Source organism: Sprattus sprattus, assembly GCF_963457725.1.
Source record: "Sprattus sprattus genome assembly, chromosome: 3".
Classification (NCBI taxonomy): domain Eukaryota; kingdom Metazoa; phylum Chordata; class Actinopteri; order Clupeiformes; family Clupeidae; genus Sprattus; species Sprattus sprattus.
The window spans coordinates 53,111,570-53,134,069 of NC_137922.1; the positions used below are offsets into that span (position 1 = coordinate 53,111,570).

At 44.7% G+C, this 22,500-nt stretch overlaps 3 protein-coding genes and 1 pseudogene across 5 annotated transcripts in view; 3 read left to right on the forward strand and 1 right to left on the reverse strand.

The window, feature by feature from the left end:
- Positions 1-1,648, forward strand: part of LOC308361695 (SLIT-ROBO Rho GTPase-activating protein 1-like) — a 26,728-nt pseudogene extending 25,080 nt beyond the window's left edge. The window contains exons 20-22 of the transcript in view: positions 244-345; positions 631-1,009; positions 1,142-1,648. The product of the transcript in view is annotated as an SLIT-ROBO Rho GTPase-activating protein 1-like (transcript). The remainder of the gene's footprint in view (positions 1-243; positions 346-630; positions 1,010-1,141) is intronic.
- A 5,644-nt stretch (positions 1,649-7,292) lies between these two features.
- Positions 7,293-9,590, reverse strand: kics2 (KICSTOR subunit 2; the record flags this gene model as incomplete). Its single annotated transcript, XM_080835568.1, has 3 exons — positions 7,293-8,185; positions 8,597-8,888; positions 9,350-9,590. The coding sequence occupies 3 exons, from the start codon at positions 9,588-9,590 to the stop codon at positions 7,366-7,368; spliced, it is 1,353 nt and encodes a 450-aa protein (XP_080691694.1). The 3' UTR covers positions 7,293-7,365.
- Positions 9,591-10,850: 1,260 nt separating this feature from the next.
- On the forward strand, positions 10,851-18,697 carry parp12b (poly (ADP-ribose) polymerase family, member 12b; the record flags this gene model as incomplete). 2 transcript variants are annotated; one of them, XM_080834982.1, is made up of 8 exons in its annotated part: positions 10,851-11,314; positions 12,869-13,004; positions 15,973-16,222; positions 16,406-16,501; positions 16,976-17,102; positions 17,257-17,425; positions 17,594-17,714; positions 18,234-18,697. In XM_080834982.1, the coding sequence occupies 8 exons, from the start codon at positions 10,851-10,853 to the stop codon at positions 18,332-18,334; spliced, it is 1,464 nt and encodes a 487-aa protein (XP_080691108.1). In that variant the 3' UTR covers positions 18,335-18,697. The 2 variants fall into 2 exon arrangements, with proteins under 2 accessions (XP_080691108.1, XP_080691109.1); XM_080834983.1 differs by having other exon boundaries at positions 10,974-11,314; positions 18,113-18,697.
- A 2,042-nt stretch (positions 18,698-20,739) lies between these two features.
- The window catches only part of LOC308362841 (UPF0606 protein KIAA1549), a gene marked incomplete at both ends in the record, with an annotated part of 18,239 nt that continues 16,478 nt past the window's right edge, over positions 20,740-22,500 (forward strand). The window contains one exon of the mRNA XM_080835569.1: positions 20,740-20,875. Within this exon, the coding sequence (XP_080691695.1) occupies positions 20,740-20,875 (136 nt within the window). The remainder of the gene's footprint in view (positions 20,876-22,500) is intronic.

Consider the following 22,500-nt stretch of genomic DNA (forward strand, 5'->3'; position numbering starts at 1 on the left):
AACACAGCCACAAACTTCACACACAGTATGCACACCAAACACACATACCAATACATCACACTGCAGGGAACAGGACAGGCAGTTACTCAAAGAGATAAATGGTTACTAATCTGATAAATGATCGCATAGCAAACTAATTATTTGTGTGTCTGTGTGTGCGTGTGTGTGTGTGTGTGTGTGTGTGTGTGTGTGTGTGTGTGTGTGTGTGTGCTCGTGCATGTGTGTGTGTCCCCCCCCCCCCAGTGACAGTGAGAGTGTGAAGGTGAAAGCTAGCAGCCCTTCTGAGAGCAACAGGAGTCTGAGCTCACCAACCGAGGGCAGGGCCACAGATTCCTTCATCAGCAGGTGAGTGTGTGTGTGTGTGCGCGCAGATACATGCGCAGGCCATGGCATCAGAATGGTGGGTGTATATATTTAAGTGTACATCCTTAGCTAGCTTAACAGCAGCTAGTTAGCGTAGCAAAAAAAAAAGATTTCTCAAGGCCTTGACGGGATACTGTACATAATATTGCTGGAATACACCACATCTTGCTGAAGCCCATTTATCATTGATCTCATTGTGTGTGTGTGTGTGTGTGTGTGTGTGTGTGTGTGTGTGTGTGTGTGTGTGTCTAACCTTTCTCACCGCAGGCACAGGAAACGCACCGAGGCTCTCCTGCGGCGAGGCCCTGGTCGCCTGAGTGATGGCCACTGCCATGGCAACGGCAACGGCCTGGAACGCAGCTCTCCACCCGTCACAGTGACGGTCACGGGGCACTTCAGCCCTCGGGAGCTGCTGCGTGGCATCACGCACAGCACGCAGACGCTCACACACTCGCAGTCGTCGCACGGGCACTCCCACAGCCCGCACTCGCACAGCCCTGAGAGGCCACGGCAGAGGGGCAGTCACGGTGGAGGTGGCATCATGGTTACCCGCCATGAGTCGCTGCGTCGCGACAGAGAAAGCCCACCCACTCACTCACCCTCACAGAGCAGGGCCCGGACGCTTAACCCACACACCATGGCACAGGTGAGGTTCTCTCTCTCTCTCTCTCTCTCTCAATATTACACACACACACACACACGCACACACACAGACACACAACTCACTGCTCCTCTGCCCCCCTACCCCCGCTCCCCCTCTCCCTCTGTGTCTGTGCAGGAGATCGAGGAGACGGTGGCTGCAGCTCTGAGTGGTTTGCGTGTGCTTGATCGCCAGTCTGTTGGCAGTGGCAGCAGTAGCAGCATGTGTGTGCTGGACCGCCCTCCCAGCAGCAGCATGTGTTTGTTGGAGCGCCCCGGCGGGGGCGGTGGCGGAGGCAAGCAGGCCCCCGACCTCGTGCTGGATACCTTGGAGCAGGTGAAGAACGGGCCGCCCGTGGCACCCACTGGCTCCACCCCCTCCAGCCTCTCCAGCCCTTCTGATTCGCCAAGCCCCATGAGCCCCCTGGGCCCCTCCTTCCCGCCCCTACCAGGCCCCGCCTCCCGCAGGAGCTCCGCCCTTTCTGAGCCCCCAGTCACATTCGAACCTGTGACCTTTAGCCCTGTGGCCATAAGCCGGCCTCCCGCACTACGACCCAAGCCGCCAGTCATGCCCAAAAGCCACACCCCCTCCCAGCAACCCTCCCCCACACAGCACCTCCCCCCTGATAAATCTGGCACCATGTGAGCAGAACCAGACTAGACTGGACCGGTTGGAACTGGATTGAGGCTTGGTCTGACCCAGACTTGGTCCGGGTCATGACTGATGTACAAAGAGAGAACTGTAGGGCTGGTAGCTAATTGGTCTGATAGATTTAGCCAGTGAAATGTCTGTGTGCTTTTTAGGTGGGTGTGTGTTCCCTCAGTGTATGCAACCTAATCAGTGTGTGTTTTTGTGTATATTCCTCCTGAAGATTCAGAAACACTCAAACACACTGACATGCACACACTGAGGGATCCGTGTACAGGACTAGCACCCAGTGATTCCGGAAAACAGTGGTATAGGTGTTCATGGGAAATGTAGTCTTTCAGTGGAGTGTGTTTTAGTGCTGTGAGTGTTAGGGCCTTACAGCCACAGAGAGATCAAATTGCTGCTCCCAGGGTTTCTTTTGATTGGCTGAGAAAACTGCTGTGTTTCCATGGTTTTGTTTGATTGGCTGGAAAAGCTGCTATATTCCCATTGTTTCTGTTTGATTGGCTGGAAGAAGCTGCTGTATTTCTCATAGTTGCATTTGATTGGATGGAAGAAGCTGCTATATTCTCATGGAGATGTTTTATTGGCTGATGATAGGACGTGAAGCTGGTGCCTGATTGGTGAAAGGTTTAAGCTCACAGGAAGAGAGTGCTGATGGGAACTGTAGTCAGTAAGCTTTATTTAAAGCCACGTGGTGCATACACATGGCCTCTTCGAGTGCCAGACACTGAATGTATTTCTCCTGAATGTTTTTTTATATTATTTCACACGGATTCACGCATAGCCTTCATAACCGTGAAGAAGCCTTGGTGACCGTAGTAATGTTAGGACCGTAGTCCTTATCACCACAGAAAAACCTTTTCGGATACATTTGGTCGTTTGGAGCACACACTCCAGTTTTTATCTCAAACCACCGCGCACACACATAGAAACCTGTCCCCATATACACACACACACACAAACGCACACACAAACACACACACAAACAAACACACACACACACACACACACACACACACACACACACACACAAATACACACTACATATTCATGCTCCTGCACAGTGTTGGACACACACACAGTCTTGTTGATGTGGCCTAAATCTAGGACTCACTGGGCGCGCTGCTGTTGCATCATGGGACATTCAAACTCCAGGGCTTCCATCGCCAACAGCAACCACAACCTGCTGGCGCTGCTCCCTCTGAGGACCAATAGCAATTGCCGTTTCGACCAATACAAACGTCCCATGTACTTCCAGTGTGTGTGTGTGTGTTGTTGATGTTGAGAGAGAGAGGAAGAGTGTGTTGTCCTGTTTTCAGACCCACCCATGAAAACATTCCTTCACTTTATGTCCTCTGTGTTAATGTGTGTGTGTGTGTGTGTGTGTGTGTGTGTGTGTGTGTGTGTGTGTGTGTGTGTGTGAGAGACAGAGTGTGTGAGAGAAAGAGAGGCAGAGAGAGTGTCTGTATATATGCACTTGTTGCTTTGTGTGTGAGTAGATGTGTGTGGGAGTCTTAGACATCTACCTAAGCTATTTGTCATGGTTTGCAAAATATAACATAAGTGTGTTAACCAAACCAACCTAAGGAGTGCAGCTCCTTGTGTGTGTGTGTGTGTGTGTGTGCACGTGCGTGCGTGTGCGTGTGCTTGTCTGTGTGTGTGTGCGTGAGTGCGTGTGTGTTCAAGTGGTGCACTTGCATGCCTGTATGTGTGTGTGTGTGTGTGTGTGTTCTCTCTTGGTGCTCCACCCCCCTTGGCTGACTCCTCTGGATAGGTGAGGTGTATAGTCATGTTCAGGAGTGTTGGCGAACAGCCAGTATTTAAGCTTTACACCACAACGGTACCTTAATTCAAAAGGCTGTAACACACGCTCACATACTGAGGTTGACACTGATGTTCAGCCCATACCTAGCCTGTCAGAAGCCACTCACTATCTTCCTTGCACAAGTCACCCATAACACAAGCGTTGCAGTGACTGTGCACAGCTGAGATACCTGAACATTTCATTTACCCATCATGTCTTTGGGATGGGGGGTTGGGTACACAGGAAAGTGCCTTTGGATAAGACCCCCCCATGTGTATGTGTGTGTGTGTGTGTGTGCGCACGTATGTGTGTGTGTGTGTGTGTGTGTGTGTGTGTGTGTGTGTGTGTGTGTGTGTGTGTATGTGCTCAAATCTCTCTGAGCAGTAGTGCCATGAGTGATACATTTAATGATAGAGCTCTTTCCAAACAGTCATAAAAATGAATGAATAATATAATAAGTATATAAACAGTTAATCCATTGTGATGTTGCACTTTTATGTATAGGACTGTGTGTTTGGCATGTGACCTTATAAAAAAACATGTTCCAGTGCATTGTAATGGGTGTCTCTATGAATGTCTTTGAAATAAAGGAAGTGCTTCTTTAAAGACGACAAATATTGGTCCGTGTGTACTTGCGTGTGTGAGGCCATACTGAATCAGTCTTTCAAAGACCAAAGGTTATTAAGGATACATTACTTTGACCTCAACCTAATACTCAATTGTAGAAGGGCACATCTCACTTCACTGTTTCAATACAACCTCTAACAAAAGGTTCCTGTCGGAGATCACACTGTCCCTTCTGAAATAAAGGACGTCTTGTTTTGTCCAACTGAACATAGCTCTGCAAATTCAGCTTAAAATACTGGTACATCAAAATTGAGAACACATCGCAGTACCAGAGTTCATCATACCATTCTGCTCCTGTACACCTTGCTGCTCTCTGAACAAGCTTGAGTGTTTTTGACTGCCGTAGCCTGAACTAACAACGGTGCTGAATGTAGATGAGTTCACTTTAAACCATACAAGATGAAACAAGTATTAACCTCTACCTAACCTTAAGAATCCCTATTATGCAATATATTTGGATAGAACTATCTAAGCTAAATGAACAGTTGATGTTGGACTGTAGCCAACATTCTACAGAGCCAGTAATGTCTACTTTACATGATTCGTACAATCAAAAGACATGTGAACCTGTGTTCTCTTCAAAAATACCCTATGAAAGCGAACTCCATGACATCAGTCGAACTGGGAACTAACGCTCCCGACACAGAGAGATGCCCTGAGCACTGAACCAGTGTGTTTGACTTTGCTGTGGGGTTCTTTGACATTTGGGTGCTGTTTATCAGTGGCCTGTGGAGAATGCAACCTGCGCACAGTGTGCAGCCAAAGTGCACTGGGTGATGACCTTGATTGCCTTTTTGCTGAAGTCAGTGCTGCTCTGTTCTGGTTGACCTGAGCCATCTAAAAACAGCCAAACCCCCCGTGTGTGTGTGTGTGTGTGTATGTGTGTGTGTGTGTGTGTGTGTGTGTGTGTGTGTGTGTGTGTGTGTGTAAGTGTGTTTGAGTTGTTAGCACAGCTTGTTTTGCCCTTGCAGTCTCACACACCCTCTAATAATACCTCTTTTCACCGCTTGAGCAGAAGACATGCTCCTGATAAGCTTCAGTGTGCACGCAAGAAAAGGATGCAAGCCCTTACTTCTCTTGTGAGTGAGAGTGTGTGTCTGTCTCTGTAGAGGCAACCCTAATGACAACTACAACTCCCATGAGGCATGTGTGTGTTGGACTACCGCCTCTGTGTCCTTCACTGGATTGTAAGAGGGAATGAGCATGTTTGTGTGTATGTGTGAAAGACACAGAGATGGGAACTGAAGACATTTGTAAACTGTCCACTATACTTAGCTATGTTTTAGTGTGTTTATGTCTGTTTCTGTAAGAAATACGCAGATTGCTTGTACCTTCAGAGGATGGCTATTTTATGGTCTCACAGGGAGCTTTTGACGAATAGTTACCCTCTGGCGCCACCTTCTGGCTGACCTACCAATAATTTATTATGTGATATACAGCCGCGGAAAAAATTAAGAGACCACTTCAAAATTATCAGTTTCTCTGGTTTTACTATTTATTGGTATGTGTTAAAGTAAAATGTACATTTTTGTTTTATTCTATAACCTACTGGCAACATTCCTACCAAATTTCAAATAAAAATATTGTCATTTAGATCATTTATTTGCAGAAAAATGACAATTGGTCAAAATAGCAAAAAAGATGCAGTGTCTTCAGATCTCGAATAATGCAAAGAAAACAAGCTCATATTCATTTTTAAACTACACAATACTAATGCTTTAACTTAGGAAGAGTTCAGAAATCAATATTTGGTGGAATAACCTTGATTTAAAATCACAACTTTCATGTGTCTTGGCATGCTCTCCACCAGTCTTTCACATTGCCGTTGGGTGACTTTATGCTACTCCTGGCGCAAGAATTCAAGCAGCTCGGCTTCTTTAAGGTGTGGATGGAGTATCACCAGATCAGGACCCTGTCATGGCCAGCCCAATTTCGAGACCTGAATCCCATAAAAAAAACTCTGAAATGTGATCAAGAGGAAGATGGATGGTCACAAGCCATGAAAAGAAGCCGAGCTGCTTGAATTCTTGCGCCAGGAGTAGCATAAAGTCACCCAACGGCAATGTGAAAGACTGGTGGAGAGCATGCCAAGACACATGAAAGTTGTGATTTTAAATCAAGGTTATTCCACCAAATATTGATTTCTGAACTCTTCCTAAGTTAAAGCATTAGTATTGTGTAGCTTAAAAATGAATATGAGCTTGTTTTCTTTGCATTATTCGAGATCTGAAGACACTGCATCTTTTTTGCTATTTTGACCAATTGTCATTTTTCTGCAAATAAATGATCTAAATGACAATATTTTTATTTGAAATTTGGTAGGAATGTTGCCAGTAGGTTATAGAATAAAACAAAAATGTACATTTTACTTTAACACATACCAATAAATAGTAAAACCAGAGAAACTGATAATTTTGAAGTGGTCTCTTAATTTTTTCCGTGGCTGTATATACACTATTATTATTTCATTCATAGAACATTACACATGTTCCTAAGGAGAACACATAGTGATAATCATGTTTGTGTTCACTGAAAAATTAATATATGTGGCACAGACACACTTAAGTAAGAGTGACAGATTAATCTGAAAGATCAAAAGCTTTATTATGCATTTTGAGTCTCCAAACATAAACAGATCTCTCAATCAAACATTCTCTGCACTTAAAATGAATTAGTTACTTAAAATAAGCCTCAAAATAAATCAAAGATGTTTAAACATAGCAGCATCTTGATAGAGCAGTTGCTTGGAAACATTAAAGAGCACTTGTTAATTTCTTTCCCCCAAAACAGTGGAGACTAAAAGATCAAGTAAAAGGATGTGTGTGTGTGCGCATATTTGTTCACAGGAGCTGCAAGCACCTGCTTTGGTCAAGAATCAAGAAGGCAGACAGTTGCAGACACACACACAGACTCACACAAACAAACTGGCCCACTAGATGTTCAGAGTAATTATTAAAAACAAAAACAAAACCGATTATTTAAAACACACATACATACAAACATGTACTTGTGTTATTTCAAGCAAAAAAGTTTAGTATGTGTTTAGACCAAACCACACACTCATTCACACCCAACATCAAGCACCAGACCTACTTCACATACACACCCAATGCAAGATCTGCAAAACCACTCGTCTATGAAGACTCAGAGCTTTGGCGAGTGTGTAGGTGTGTGTGTGTGTGTGTGTCAATGCATACATATGAGTGTGTGTGTGTGTTGAAATATGCTTTTGTGTAGTATGTGAGTATGTAAACATGAGCGAGAGGAAACTGTGCATGTTTCACCCCTTGGAGCCCGGCTTGAGCCAGCTTAAGGGCTTGGTGTTGCGCAATGAGCTGGTGAGCTCCAGCAGGAAGGCCGTGATGTACGAGTCCTTCTCTGACCGCCGCCCATCAAAGATCACCACAAGCGTAAAGTGCGGTTCTGGCCGGGACAGGAAGTAGGTGCTCTGCACCTTGTCGTCGTAGAAGTGCACGACCTTGTCAAGAGCGTTGAGCTCCGCTGCCCTGTCGCTCATGATCATGATGACGTTGGGCCAGTGGGTGACGGGCCGCTCCCCCCCCGGCAGAGACACCACAGCGGGGAACTGGTCCACGCCCTTGGGCGGCTCGCGGTACGAGTGCGGGTGGTGGTAGCCGTGGCCCTGGAAGCTCTCCTGGCCGCGGTTGTCGAACACCAGCGAGACGCTGGCGGCGTCGTGCTTACGGATGAATGCCGACGCGCGGCCGTAGTAGTCGGGCGTTGTGCGAGCCGTCAGGGCCTTCATCTCTGACGCCGCCGTCTGCCGGCTCAGCGCCTCGTGGAAGTAGAAGCTGAACTTGGCCAACAGCGCCCCCTGCAGCCTCTGCAGCCACAAATACAGGTGTGGCGGCTGCACAGCCTTCTGCGACTGGCCGCCAAACAGGTGCTTTTTGGTCTCCCGCTGCCGCTCGAAGAGCTGCGCCCAGGCGTGGAGCTTGGTGTGGGCGGCGTGCAGGCAGAGCAGGGCGGGCAGGAAGCGCCACTCGAACACCTCCACCTGGCAGCGGAGCAGCTGGCACAGGACGTCCACCTCCAGCTGGAAGCAGCCCTCCACCCGGCTCAGGATGGGGTGGTGGAACCTGGAGTCGGGGTGCACACCCACACATGTTCAGCATGGAAGGAACGGTGCGAACAAATGCATGACCACAAATACACACACACACACACACACACACACACACACACACACACACACACACACACACACACACACACACTTCTAGCCTACACATGTTAATGTGTGCATGTAGAGGAGTAAAACCTAAACTGCACCCATACCTCTCCCACCAACACAAAAAGAACAGTGATGCCCTTCATAATATTACACAAACATACACGCTAAAAAACAATAGTATATACATGACTACAATAAATCGAATGTACACAGCCACAGTCTACCAATTGTACGTCGTTCCACACACACACACACCTCACACACCTCACCTCACCTCACCTCACCCACTCACTCCCTCACTCACTCACTCACTCACTTGGAGCTGTACTTGTGCAGGATACTCTCTAGTAAGCTGACCAGCTCCTCTGAGTTGACGGTCTTCTGGTTGGCCAGCGCATACATCTTCTCATAAAAGTCTGCGATCTCTGTCCGAGCCTGTGTGAAGTGGCACAGCTGCTCGGCCAGATGGGATAGCAGGTCCTCAAGGAAAGGGGCGGAGCCTGTTGAGGAGGCGTGGCGTCCCATGGATACGACCTTCTTCAGCTCGTTAAACACTGATGTGTAGATGGTCCTGATGGAGTCTTTCCTGCTAAAGAATGACTGGCCTCCTGTCACACACACAGAGAATGTAAAATTATCATCATGAAAACATGGGAACTTAGTAGCTATACCTATACACAGTAATAAAAAGACAAACAACTAGTACAACAACTTCAATTCCTGTCAAAATTTGCAGAGTTCTTGTCAGAATTACAATTATGTCCTTTTCATATGACCAATGACACCTTCTCACCTGGAATATCAATAGCCTAATTCTTTGTCTTTAGTTTGCAGTGTCCATTTTCATTTGAGACAATGTAACACATTATCGTAACAAATGAAAAAAAAGACAACTTTTCCTGTAGTTCTGTAAACTACATATTATTACACAACTATTAATATGGGTAAGGTCAGGTCAAAAACACATGTGTCTTTCGAATTGAGAACATTCCATACATCATATGTGTAACAATTTCCCATGCAGATAATACCTGGTGTCTACTCACAAAAGAAAGCAATACATCCATACCCAATTTCTGACCGAGGAACGTCATGTTGTGGTAGGCTTTCTCCGCGGCAGCGAGATGGGCAAGTGCGGCGAGTAAAGAGGCCCATATGGGACCCGCGCTCTTACTGGTGTCCTTCTCCTTCTCCACGTAGTCCTTCGCCCGGTCGAACGAGAACATCCCAAGCTGCGTGAAGAAGCTCTCCAGTATCGCCTGCTCCCTCGGAACCGGTCGCTGATCATCGTTCTTCGCAGCATCCGTCATGTTTGAAGAGAATACAGATGGTAGGAAGCACTAGCTTGTCAACAAGCTGACAGCTTCTGCTGCTCTGCAAAGACAACTCAGCACTAGCTGGCTAGCAGTTTATTTGACAGTAGCTAGCTAGCATAGCGCTTACAAGTTGGTTCACATTCTCTGTTTATGGCCAATTTGTGCTCATTCCGCTCAGTTGACCGTAGAACCAGTCACCATACTTTTGCTAAAGAAAAGCATCTCCCTTGAGAACCAACGACTTTGAAAGCCAAACCTATCTGCTGTGCGCCAGATCATGAGTCTCTGCACTACATGTTGGTTGTATGACAACAGTACGGCAAGCGTCACATGACATTTATAACGCGCATCCAAGTAACAACACTGCCACTCCGTGGTAGGCTACATTGTGACAGAGCACACAAACAAGTACAATGTAACAGGGAAAGAGTGGCGTACGTAAAACCTTTTCCCAGATGTACAGTCGAACGATAGGCCCTGCATTGTTGAAAATAACAATTAAAAACAATCGTCAATGCCACTTACTGCTGTTCGGAGACTGTTCCTCTTAGTGAAAGTTGTCATTGTCAGGGGAAAGCTGTGTGTGCCAGCAACCATGGTGTTGGGAGAGTCTTGGCGTTATTTGAGTGAGGAATATGTGAACACACAAGAAGGCAACTTGTTGACCAGATTCGGCCGGCTGCTGTCTTTGAAACGGTGTCGGGCTCGCTGAAACTTCTGTGTAACGTGACCTAATTCTCTTCAGGTGAACCAGCATGAGCCAAGTGTCAAGCGCAAGGTCTGTCGCGTGCAGCAAGATTTTATCAGCTGCGGTTCATCATCATTTATCATTTAGGTTTGTCAGTGATCCGATAATGTGTTGGTTTATAGCGTCAATGTGTCATCGTAATCAGAGGAGCACGACACTGAATGTTTTTTTTTTTTTTTTTAAAGGCGTTGTAGTAGTCTGTCCTATGGTAAATTAGGGAAGCTAGGCCAATTAAGGTCAATAGGTCCAATGACGATAACACTGAATGGGTAAAGTTCTGCGTGAATTAACACTGTTATAACTAATCGTGTGAGGCTGACCCTAATCTACTATTGTATTTGTCATCTTCCTAATTGTCCTGGGAAGACAACATCCATCGCATTCTGGCGTCTAGTCTGAGAATTTAAAATCAAGGCCCTGCAAGTTGATGAATTAAGCCCTAAAAAAGGGATCCTGCATCAGAGGACACCACCAGTGCAGTGAAATGCATCGCAATCACGCATGGAATGGATGCCAGGGAACACCTCCTTCTTGGGGGCGAGTCCGCAAACGGACGCATCAAAACGCAGGCTTCCGCTTTCGCCAGCTGGAGTCACGGCTCAGAATTCCGGTCGTGGTGCATAAGAAACTCCAATAAAATGTCGAACTACGCTAGAGTCATTCATCATGCTACTAGTTTATTATGCTGCAACAAAGGCTCCATGGACCTGCTGCAGCTCTACCGCAAAGTCTACCAGCGTTTTGGCACCGAGGAAGACGATTTCTGGTACATCGTCAAGAAATGCCCAAGGTTCGCAGTAGTGAAAACCAGGGAGCGAACAACGGGAGAGTTGGGGTCCGACTGTATCATTGTTGCCAAAACATCTCTTCGGCTGTGCAAGACCTACTCAAAGCAAGAATGCACTGACTGTCAAGAACTCCATCTTTGCAAATATTTTGTCTACGGAAACTGTCGCTACGGCAAAGGCAGGTGAGTGGTAATACAATGAAACCCCTTAGGTTTCGTTTCTGCTGTGATGCAGACATTTCTGAGGATACAGTCACGATTTGATAACGGTCCTGGTAGGCCTATTCACCAGTCTTTGTAGTTTAGGGGTTCAGCTGATTGTGCACTTGTTTTTACAGCCATGCATACAGACGTGCTGCCACCTCGCATCCCAGCTCTTGTCTGATTTGAAATGGCAAAGTGACAAAATGGCATACCTTTCTACTATAATTAGCTATACTCAATATATCCTGTGAGAAGTTGCCCAACATTTTTTGGCACTGCAGCACACGAGGCATGATATCAGCTGTGACAGTACTGAATATTAGCATTTAGTTTGTAAGTATTCAAAATAAAGGTGTTACTGCTACATTTGCGTTGTAATGATGGATAAGACATTTTCTTAGTTGGGTGGGAAAATTGAAACTCTTTGAGTTGGTTGAGTAAAAACCACTCTGCATTTTTTTTCATTCCCCTTAATATGTACATTGAGCGTTGTTTATGTTTCAGAAAATGCATTTTAAAAATTCAAGTAAGGCCTTGAGGTGGAATTAAACATCCTTTTTGTCAGTGTAGTAAAAGAATGCACTCCAGTGGACACAGATAACAAAAGTTAACAGAGAGGAAAGAGGTGCTATGTCCCACTCTTCAGGAACTTTAAGCAACATTTGTTGCAGAGAGGCAGACAACCACATCAGAAGAACCGCGGCAGTACCTTACATATTCTGTACAGGCACGCAATACTTGCTGTTTTAGCTCTTGACAATCATGCAGAGGAGGTCTAAGAAAACAAGGCAATAAACAATGTTAAAAACAGCAAGATTACTGAATATCAGGAAGGAGGTTAAGGTGTAAATATATATAGAGAGATAAATAACAGAATAAAATAAATACAGAATACAAAAAAATATGTTAATCATTAGTGAGTGAAATGTGCTTCCTCCATCTCTCCACCCAGAACCAATTACCAGTATTCCACACTTCTCTAACCCCTCCCCATTTTCCCATATGAATTTGAACACCTTCTGTTTATATATTTATAAAAAATATTTTCCAGTGGCTGGTAATGCCAGAAATAGTAACGGATAAATTTAATTAATTAAGCTAGCTTTGCCATAAATGGTAAAATGTTTTCCTTTCCAGGGCTGCAAAATCTTTGTGAGTTTACTGTGTTTATTATTAAAATTGAATGTTAAAATGTATTTCATTGTACATTGACTGACACATCTGTCCATTTAATTGGTAAATCTTTTATGAGAGAGAAATCAGTATTTTTCAATGGACCGATCCTCAGTTTGTGACATTTGTCATAGTCTGACTTTCGTCCAGAGGAGTTTTTTTTTTTTATCTTTGAGTGTTTGTGTGGCAGTGGTAGTCTTCAACAGTGAGTAAATGGGTATGGTATGATGACTGGTTGCGGTTAAGCAAGGACAATGTGAATGGGGACCAGGGATGATGTAATACACAAATAAACTCCAATGTATATCTTTGATAAGATTATGTGAACTGTGATATTGGCGCTGTGTGCGTGTGTGTCAGGAAGCCGTGTAAGTACTCCCATGACGTGCAGTCGGAGCATAACTTCCGCCTGCTGAGGGAATGCACCCTTCATGAACTCCATGAGGACGAGCTGTTCCTGTTACTGCTGCAGAATGACCCCTCACTGCTGCCGGAGGTACATAAATACACACACTCACACTCTCACACACACATATACACATTGCACACATATAAACGCACGCAAATAAATACATACATACACACTAGTGCTCACGAGGCCGATCATTAAAAAAATGTTGTCAGTGGGGCTGCTGTTGGTCATAATGTGCCTTAGAAATTAAGTTCATTCAGCTCAAATTGTATTTCTGATAATTTTATAATTTACTGTTTTTACCTTTTCTGCCTGATCACCCTTGATCCATGATCTGAGGATCGATTGCTTAATGCACTGTTCACACTAACCAATTGTTGTCATGGTTACGCTACTCCTGCAACCAACATCATATCGGCTTTATATATCGGCCATCGGCCGCCCTGTTCTCTAAATATCGGAATCGGCCATAAAAAAAAAAATAATATTGGTCTATGACTAATACACACATACACAAACACACATAAATACATACATACATACATACACACACAGACCCGCTCACACACAGACACACACACACACACTCCATTACTACACAAACACATTTGCACATGCAACTAGAAGTATATTCGCCACATGCAGATTCTCCACCCAACCTCCAGGTTTCACACCCTTGGGTATAGACGTGTTACTGCTAGTTTTGAGGGCCCATTTGGCATATCCATTCTAAGACAACTGAAACCACAAAGGAGTACTCACTTAAACCCCTCAACACCAAATACATACACAAGAATTCACATTCACACACAAACCTACATAAACACTCAATCATTAACGTTTTTGTTTTGTTCCTGTTTTCCTCACGCAAATGCAGTTTTTAACTCCCCATCCTGTCATGTGATCTGCCTTTCGTCTCCTGGCAACTCCTTCAAGCGACCAATCAAGCACTCCCTTTTTTGTGCGAAGCCCAACCTTATGCTTGCAAATGTATGTGTGCTGGCGGCAGGGTGATTGACAGGTAGCTCGTAGCTCTCATGAGGAAATTCTACAACTTGGTGAAGTGGTCTAATTGGACGCGCTGTTTCATCCTGTGATTTTCAAGTTTTGTAGCTGATGTTGCAAGTCATAGTGAGCCACTAATTAGAGGATGGACCAAAAACATCCAAATCAAAAAAAATAATTAAAAGCTGGAAAACAAACATGAGACAAAAATGCGACAGTGGGCGGAGAGAGAAGAGAGGGGTGTGAGGGGAGAGGTCGGAGTTCACCAAGATGATGAAGATGAAGCAGCACTTTGGTGTGGAGATTGCATTGCTGTTTGGAACATGTTAACAAAAACAAACAAATCAAGTAAACAAAACAAAAAAAAACAAAAAGGAAAAAAAACAAAGAATAAAAAAGAAAAAAATCAAGCCCAGTAGCTGGAGAATTTGTGTTTGGAGTACATGGACCACAGAGGTAAAGTTAAACATTGTGCTGTGTGTGTGTGTGTGTGTCTGTGTGAGTGTGTGCGCACATGCATGACTAAAAGGTTTAATTGTGTATGGAGGAGTGACCGATCACAGGGGAAATATATATCTGTGTGTGTGTGTGTGTGTGTGTGGTAGTGTATGCATGTTGGGGCTGAACAATATGCTGCGAGTACACAATTACCATTAGATCTGCGCTCTTAATACAGTGATCTTGTTTATATTACCAGTGCCCATGAAATACAAACTACACACATGACATTGCGTGTAGTGGCCAAAGGCAGCTAAAAGAGATTAGAGCTACTTAAATCTGTATTAACAACAAGGGGTTGTTAGGCGGACCTAGGCCATGTTTTTGTGACATTTCAAAATGCCTTGCATCATACACCAACATGTGAGGCTGCTATCTAGTCCTTCTGTGGTAATCCTGTCAAACTTGTTGTAAGCATGGCAAATTTGTCCAGCAACTCTGTTTAAAGACAATAGAAAATCTTACTGCTGAGTAAGGTATTTTCAGATTGTTAGCACACATGTTCTTCCTAGGAATGCACAGTACCTATGGACCATATTGAGCAGCACACATGTTCTTCCTAGGAATGCACAGTACCTATGGACCATATTGAGCAGCATCCCTGATAATTATTGTTAATAAAACCAACTGTGCTAACTAATAATACTGACTTATTACACTTCATGAGTTGCCTGCACACAGTTAAGGAACTGAATTTCTTTCTGATAAACACAGGATTTAGGTAAGAATCAATTGTCATTTGTAACTTGCCCTCTTTATAACTTGCTCATGACAGGACATGATTTGATATCCACATCTTCCTTTTCACATTCCTCTGTTAATCCTACTCCATTAGACTTAATCCCTGTGTCTAACACTCGCATGAACGAAAATAGTAGTTAGCTGTATTCTCCTCCCATTTATTGAGTGATTAGCAGGTTAGGCTTGAACTGCTGTACCGGTTCTGGCTTCATTAAAATAGGGCCCATTGTGCTGCTGAAGGAGAGGCACCATATTCATGAGTTCAATTGTATTATGAACAATGACCAAATAAACCAAACATACCAAATGGATTGATAAAATATTCATGTTTGTTTTAATTTAAAGATTGCCTAACTCTAATCCACTTTAAAATGTAATACACAGTTTGTACTGTACCAACATCTAACAGTCAGTGGTGTAGTGGTCCTTGGAGAAGTGGGTATACTCTTAATTTTTTTAAGCAGCCCATACAGCACAGGATAAACGCCCTGTTTTGAGAAGTGGCTATACGCATTGCTGACTGAAAATTAAGTGGGTATACTCCATTTACCTGCGTATACCCTGGTCTACACCGCTGCTTACAGTATGCCAGATGCATGACTTATCAGGCGTGAATTTTGCCCTGTGAAATCCAGTCCATATTGTTCAGCCCTACCGTGTGTGTGTGTGTGTGTGTGTGTCCTGCATGGATCTTCGAGCTTAAATTAGACTTTATTTTGCTATTTGTATGCCTTGTGTCTTGAAGTAAGGTGACAAATAATGTAACTAACACCTCCTAACCTGTGTGTGGGTGGGTGTGTGTACACAGGTGTGTTCCCACTACAACAAAGGCTCAGGGCCTTACGGGTCCTGTACGTTTCGGGACGGCTGCACCAAACTGCACCTGTGCCTGCACCTGCTGCAGGGAGACTGCATGTTCGGCTCGCGCTGCAAACGCCTGCACGCTGCCGACCAATCAGGACACAGAATGCTGCAGGAGCGTGGCCTGGGTGATGACATCATCCAGGACCTGCCAATCATCTACCAGAATGTGTACAGGCTGACAGTGCAGACAACAGGTAGTGTGTGTGTGTGTGTGTTTGTGCATTCGCTCTCTCTCTCTCTCTCTCTCTCTCTCTCTCTGTCACTTATGCACACACAAATTGTACTCATCACCCAGGTTATACAAAATTAATTAAAAAAAGGTTTCACTGGTGTGCACATTTCGATGTGTTTGTGTGATTGCTGTGTTGTCTTTACAGAAAGAGGCAGTGATGAGCTGGTGAGTTCAGGGCCTCATGTGGAGGAGAAGAGTGAGATTTGCCTCCACTTCCTCAGAAGGAACTGCAGATTTCAGGGTGGGCTTAACCTCTGTTTGATCTGTTTCTCATCTCATCTTCTACCGTTATGTTCTACGTAATTTTTTTAAATGTCAATAATAGTTTTAGTTAGTTTTACATAAAGTCATAAGATGAAAGGATGCATGACATCAAATATGATTTATCTAATTCATCCATGGTCCTTTTTATTAGACCAGTGTCTCTCAAAAAGTCAAACAGAACAGGACAAAGTGGTATAGAAACCACAGTGCAATCAAGCGTGAAACCAGAACCAAGCTGATGCTGATTTTGCTTGCAGTTCTGTTTTTGTTTTAGTTTGTGTAGCATCATTGTAGTTTTTATGTAGTTTTCATGTTTATTTCAGCTAACGCAATGATTTTTCACTGCTTGTTTTAGTTTTCGTCTTAGTTTTCATTAACTATAACCTGTGTGTGTGTGTGTGTGTGTGTGTGTGTGTGTGTGTGTGTGTGTGTGTGTGTTTTCTCCCTTCAGAGCAGTGTATGCGCGTGCACTTTAACCTCCCTTACAAGTGGGAGGTATGTGAGTCAGGCACGTGGAGGGATTTACGGCAGATGGAGCAGATCGAGAGGGCTTTCTGCAACCCCCACAACACACATAGGTCTGTGTACACACCTAGGCCTGACACACACACACACCCATACACAAAGCATCTCATCTTCCTTTCTCTTTACACACATATAAAGCCAGGTCTACCTCTCTCAGTACTCCTCTTATCAAAAACTGTAAATCATCCCTCTTTCACGCTTTCTCAGTCCCAGCCACAGTCCAGTTGACTTCCTGTCCATGAAGCGCGGATATGACTCCGTGCGGCGTCTCTCAACTGTCTCCTCGGTAACTAAACCGACTCACTACATCCTCACCACCTTCTGGCTCTGGTACTACAAGGGGGACCACGGCAACTGGATAGAGTACGGACAGCCGGTAAGTGAGTGAGTACTGTATGTGTATGTGTGTTGGAGAAGGAGGTGCTGAAAAGCTCCAACATGTCTTGACTGAAGGCAAAAGTTTGGCAGCATGTGTGTGGGCTGAATGAGACATCATGAGATGGTGGTGTAGTGTGGTATTGACAGCATCTGTTTGTGCTTGTAGGATGAGAAAGGGCGGGTGACGTCTCTGTCGTCAGGGGAACTGGAGGAGGCGTATCTGCGTGACGACACTGCTGAGATCGCGGTCACGAAAGGCCACCGACTTTACTATATTAGTTTCCATGGTAACTCTCTCTTTATCTCTCTCTCACACACACTTACACACACACATACTGGCGTAGCTATTCATGAATGGCAACTGGCTCCTAAAACAAGCCCTTCCATCACACACACATCCCACTCTCTTCCACTGAGTCAGATACCATAATGCCAGCCATATGTTCATGGGGCCATACTGAGTGTGTTCATGGGGGTCCATAGTGAGTGTTCATGGGGCCCATAGTGAGTGTGTTCATGGGGGCCATAGTGAGTGTGTTCATGGGCCTATAGTGATTGTTCATGGGGTCCCATAGTGAGTTCAGAGAGGTTGAAAACAGAATTCATAGAGAATGACATCAGAGTGTATCATCAGTAACAAATGCTTGTTCATTTGTGTGTGTACATCTGATTGCGTGTGTGTGAGTTTGTGCCTCTGTGTCTTTGTATATATATGTTTGTGTGTGTGCGCGTGTGTGCATCATTCTGTTGCATGTGTGTCTGTCTGTCTGTCTGTCCTTCTGTCTGTCTGTCTGTCTGTCTTGCAGACATGTACCAACGGAACACCAAACACAACACCAAGAGGAGAATCCGCCGCCGGCCGCGCTTTGTCTCCATCTCTGAGGTGGAGGACCAAACAGCGCGGTGAAAACACACACACATATTTTGACACAAGATGTGTTTTTTTATTATTATTTTTTTTTATCCTTTGGCAGAAACCCTGCCAAAGAAAGAATGGTCACATTTGTACAGTGTGTATATAAACACATTCAGTGTGAGGACAATGACTGAAGTTAGACATTCACTGTCTATATGCAATACCAATAGTGATTTTGTTACTGATATGGCTCTGGTTTGAGCTGCTCTCAATAGAGATTACCGAGTTATCTGGTCCTCAATGTCTGGATTGTTACCAAATCAACAATATTAGGTCATGCTTACAAACACCCCCCCCACACACACACACACACATACACATGCAGATGAATATTTGCCATTCCAGAAAATAAGCTTAGGTTGTGTACATATTTATGTAAAATACAAATTTAACTTTTAATAAAAGTAATTTGTATGTTCTGTGGTCTCCTCTTCCTGTCTCTTTTCCTGTCTACCACACAGTAAAGGGCATGAAGCCCCAACATGTATATTATCTGTGTAGGCTTTTTAAAGCTCTAGCTCTCTGGAATTTACTCACAAACCAACACATCACACATGTGCCAGCTGTTCAGTTTGCTTTTGGCAACTGTCAGTACTCCATTTCTAAGCTATAAATACTGACACAAAAGATGGACTCTATTCAATAGTCATGATGAATACGCCGATTTTCGGTCACCACGGCTTTAATGCCATTTTGTTTTGCGGATGTCTTAGTGCTTACCATTGGCCTTTTAAAATGTCGATATGTACGTTATGGAAGGTGACTGTGTAGCAATGGAGGCGAAGATAGGGAGTCTCCTTGTAGGGCCTTTGGGAAGAACCTACCCGCGATTCCACACCGACTCTGGTATGCACCTGTGGCTCATCCGGCCATAAAGCATGCATGAAGGAGCAGGATTGCGCCCATATCACACCCACACTAGCATTCTCATCCTGCGTTAACATGCTGAACCCGCACAGCTACGCTCTTATAGAACGCAGTCAGCCTGACACACAGCACCCGCGTAACTACAGACGCCTGTGGAAGAAATAACGAGAGACAATCTAACCCCCTTTTTTACTGACTGTGTGTTCAGCCAATGAGAGCATTTTTTTATTCCATACATCCCCAATGAAATGTTGTAACGGGCGGGGCCATGAAGCGGGCTCACGGCTGCAAGGGGGAAACGGTAAGCTAAATGCACACCGAGTGTGCAATTTATTTCTGAATTCATGCGAAATCTAAAATACGGGCACATTTAATTTATAATAAGCATTATGTGTATTCGACATGCGAACAGTAGAGATTTCCCCCCGAACATGAAAAAAACAGCTGGGCAACAGCGCGCCAGCTTCAGATAGAGTACAAGGAACGTGCTGTGAATCGCTTGTCGGGTTTCAGTTATTGAACAGGGCATGAGTGATTCCGTTATGTACCTTATCCTGTTTGTCCTGCGAATTTGGCTTTGAATCGGGATATGGCAAAGACAGCAATTAGGAATCCCACGATAACTAGTATAGCACGCACGGGTCTAGAACAGTCACCTTTTAACGCACTGCGCGCGTTGTATTCCTCGACCAGGTGGGAGACGCCTCCACCAAGCATCAACCTAAAGAGGCTCTGATTTTTCCCGTTAGATTTGCGAAACGGGGATAGTAGACGAGGGGAACCGGGAAAGGTGTGACGCGCTCTGGTCGCTGCTGCATCTCAAAATGACAGGTAACCGGAGGCGGCGGATTTGCGCTTCTTTGGCCCACATATACATTTCAACGAAAGCTGCAGCTTTAGCTATGTGTGTTAGTGTGTATGTGATCGTGGAATCGCATTAGTGTGCTTGTGAACATTTTGTATGAATTAACCCGTTCTTATCTGAAGCCTGTTTGGTTAGGCATCGGCTCTCCCCGCCCATATTTTACGTGAGAATGTCAGACCTGAAGACTTTATGGTGAATGATTAGGCTAGGTATTTTTGCTGATGGGTGGATTGCTGTATACGTGTAGGAGGAGGGGGCGGGGGTGTCCGCATAGTGAATTATATATTTTTTGTGAAGTGGAGCCCTGCTGTAGAATACGCCCGTGGCTCGAGATCTGCTCGTGATCTGATGGCACGTGCATGAGGGATGGATGGATCCATCATCTGTGGGGCTCTGGGAGGAGCTGCGCGTGCCGTAGTAGCCAGCTGCGGCGTCTCTTCTCAGCTGGAGCCAGCCTCGAAAGCCGGCTCTGGGACCTAGTTCCTTTATTTCCAAACACTTTTACTAATATGGGTCGTCTTCTCTCTTCCCATCTTTCTCTCCATTCATCTCTTTCCCGTCCGTAGAAGGATCGGCGGGCAGGCGCCCTGCGCGGGAATACCCGTGATTGGTAGGGAGGAACCGTCTCGCCTCGGGGGATTTGACATGTCCTGACGTGCGCATGATGGCGAGCGAAAGCAATGAGAGTCTGGGTCCAAGCTCTAACACCACGCTTGGACGGCGCATGCAGGGTTGGTGCGCGCTGCTGTTGGCAGCTGGAATGCTGGTCACCATGGCGACATGGAGCACACCTGTAGCAGGTAAAGTCCTTCTTTAATGTCTTGTGTCAGTGTGTGTGTAAAAACGAGTAGATAGATAGAACGATACGTATATATAGGAAGAGAGAGAATAGCTGAAGTTCACTACACCTGTCATCTACAACTGTTACAATGACATGCAATTAGGGATTTTGTCTTTTGTCATTAGCTTAGTCAACTTCTGAATCCTCTCACAAAATCAATTTAGAGAATTTTAAATGGAATTAAAAAAAAACAGTGCACCAGCCATTTCAAGAGACAATGAGAATCTTTCTGGACTGGACTGAGATGGTTACCAGTGCCCTTAAAGGAGGCTATGTGTTTTGCAGTTTGGGTGTGTGTGTCTATGTGAGTGATGTTTGGGAACCATTATAAAGTAAACAGTGGTTTAGCACTATAATATTGGGTATGAGACAGAACTATGGTACTAGACAGAGTTACAGTCACACACGTCTTAAGGTCACAGTAAAGTGGTGAGCTGGACGATTGGAGGTTGTAACATTCTCACTAGATTGGTGACTGGTGACGGTGCTTCAGTCTAGACTATGGGTGTGTAGGAGCCTCGCCAAGAATTCTGGATCTTCTCAGGGAATAACACACACACACACACACACACACACACACACACACACACACACACACACACACACACACACACACACACCGCACACACAAACCACACATTGCCACACACACACATACACGTGTACACACACACCAGTATGACTTATAGCAAATATGTTAAATCTATTGTCATATGTGGTCTCGCTTACATTTCTTTGATTTGAAAACTGTGTGGGGGGCAGGTTAAAGAAAAGCCTATAAAGGTTCTAGTGAAAACGCTCTGAACCCACCGTTGGCCAGGAACTAACTCTAAGTCCTGCAGTCACCAATTGTTGAGATCTGAATCCTTACTCCGTAATGAAGTACATGCTCCTTGCAGCCATAGACGATAATTAAGAGGGTGCTTCACTTAAATGGCATCTGTTCTCCAGTCACTGTGGGTTCAATGGTGACTAACCTGGAAGCAGCTTGGTGCACAGCCAGGAGGGAGACCATTATCAATCCTTTCCTTCCAAAGCAGAGACTTAATCGAGAATGGTTGAGAAGAGCTAGCAGCTAACATTGGGCTTCATTAATTGATAATAACTGAAATACCCTCAACCAACCAATAACTGAAATGCTCTCAATGCTATCAATTATTGTAGAAAGCTAATGGTTCTACAATGTTTTTTTCATACTAGGGGCTTTTGGATTTTAAACACATTTGTAAATATTTATAGCATCTTAGGTCAAAACAGTCACATACAGTATAGTATGTTTAGGTGGAAGAAGCTGTGATTTAGGGATTGTTGGTATGACTTCTCAGAAGCACCAGAATTAGAAGTGTTCAGCAATGAAATGTATGTATGACATTTCTGGTGCACCTGTAAGATATGCTCCGAGTACCCCTGTGTCAGCCATTGTCATACCAGTGGTGCGACAAATAGAATGTTCTTTGACAGTCGTATTGGACATTTATGAGAGAGGATGTATGTTTAGCTCTTCACTGTGAAGAAAAACAAGAACAGTGGAAAGGGAAGCGGTACTATGCAGCGCTTCTATTCAGAACACCACACACACACACA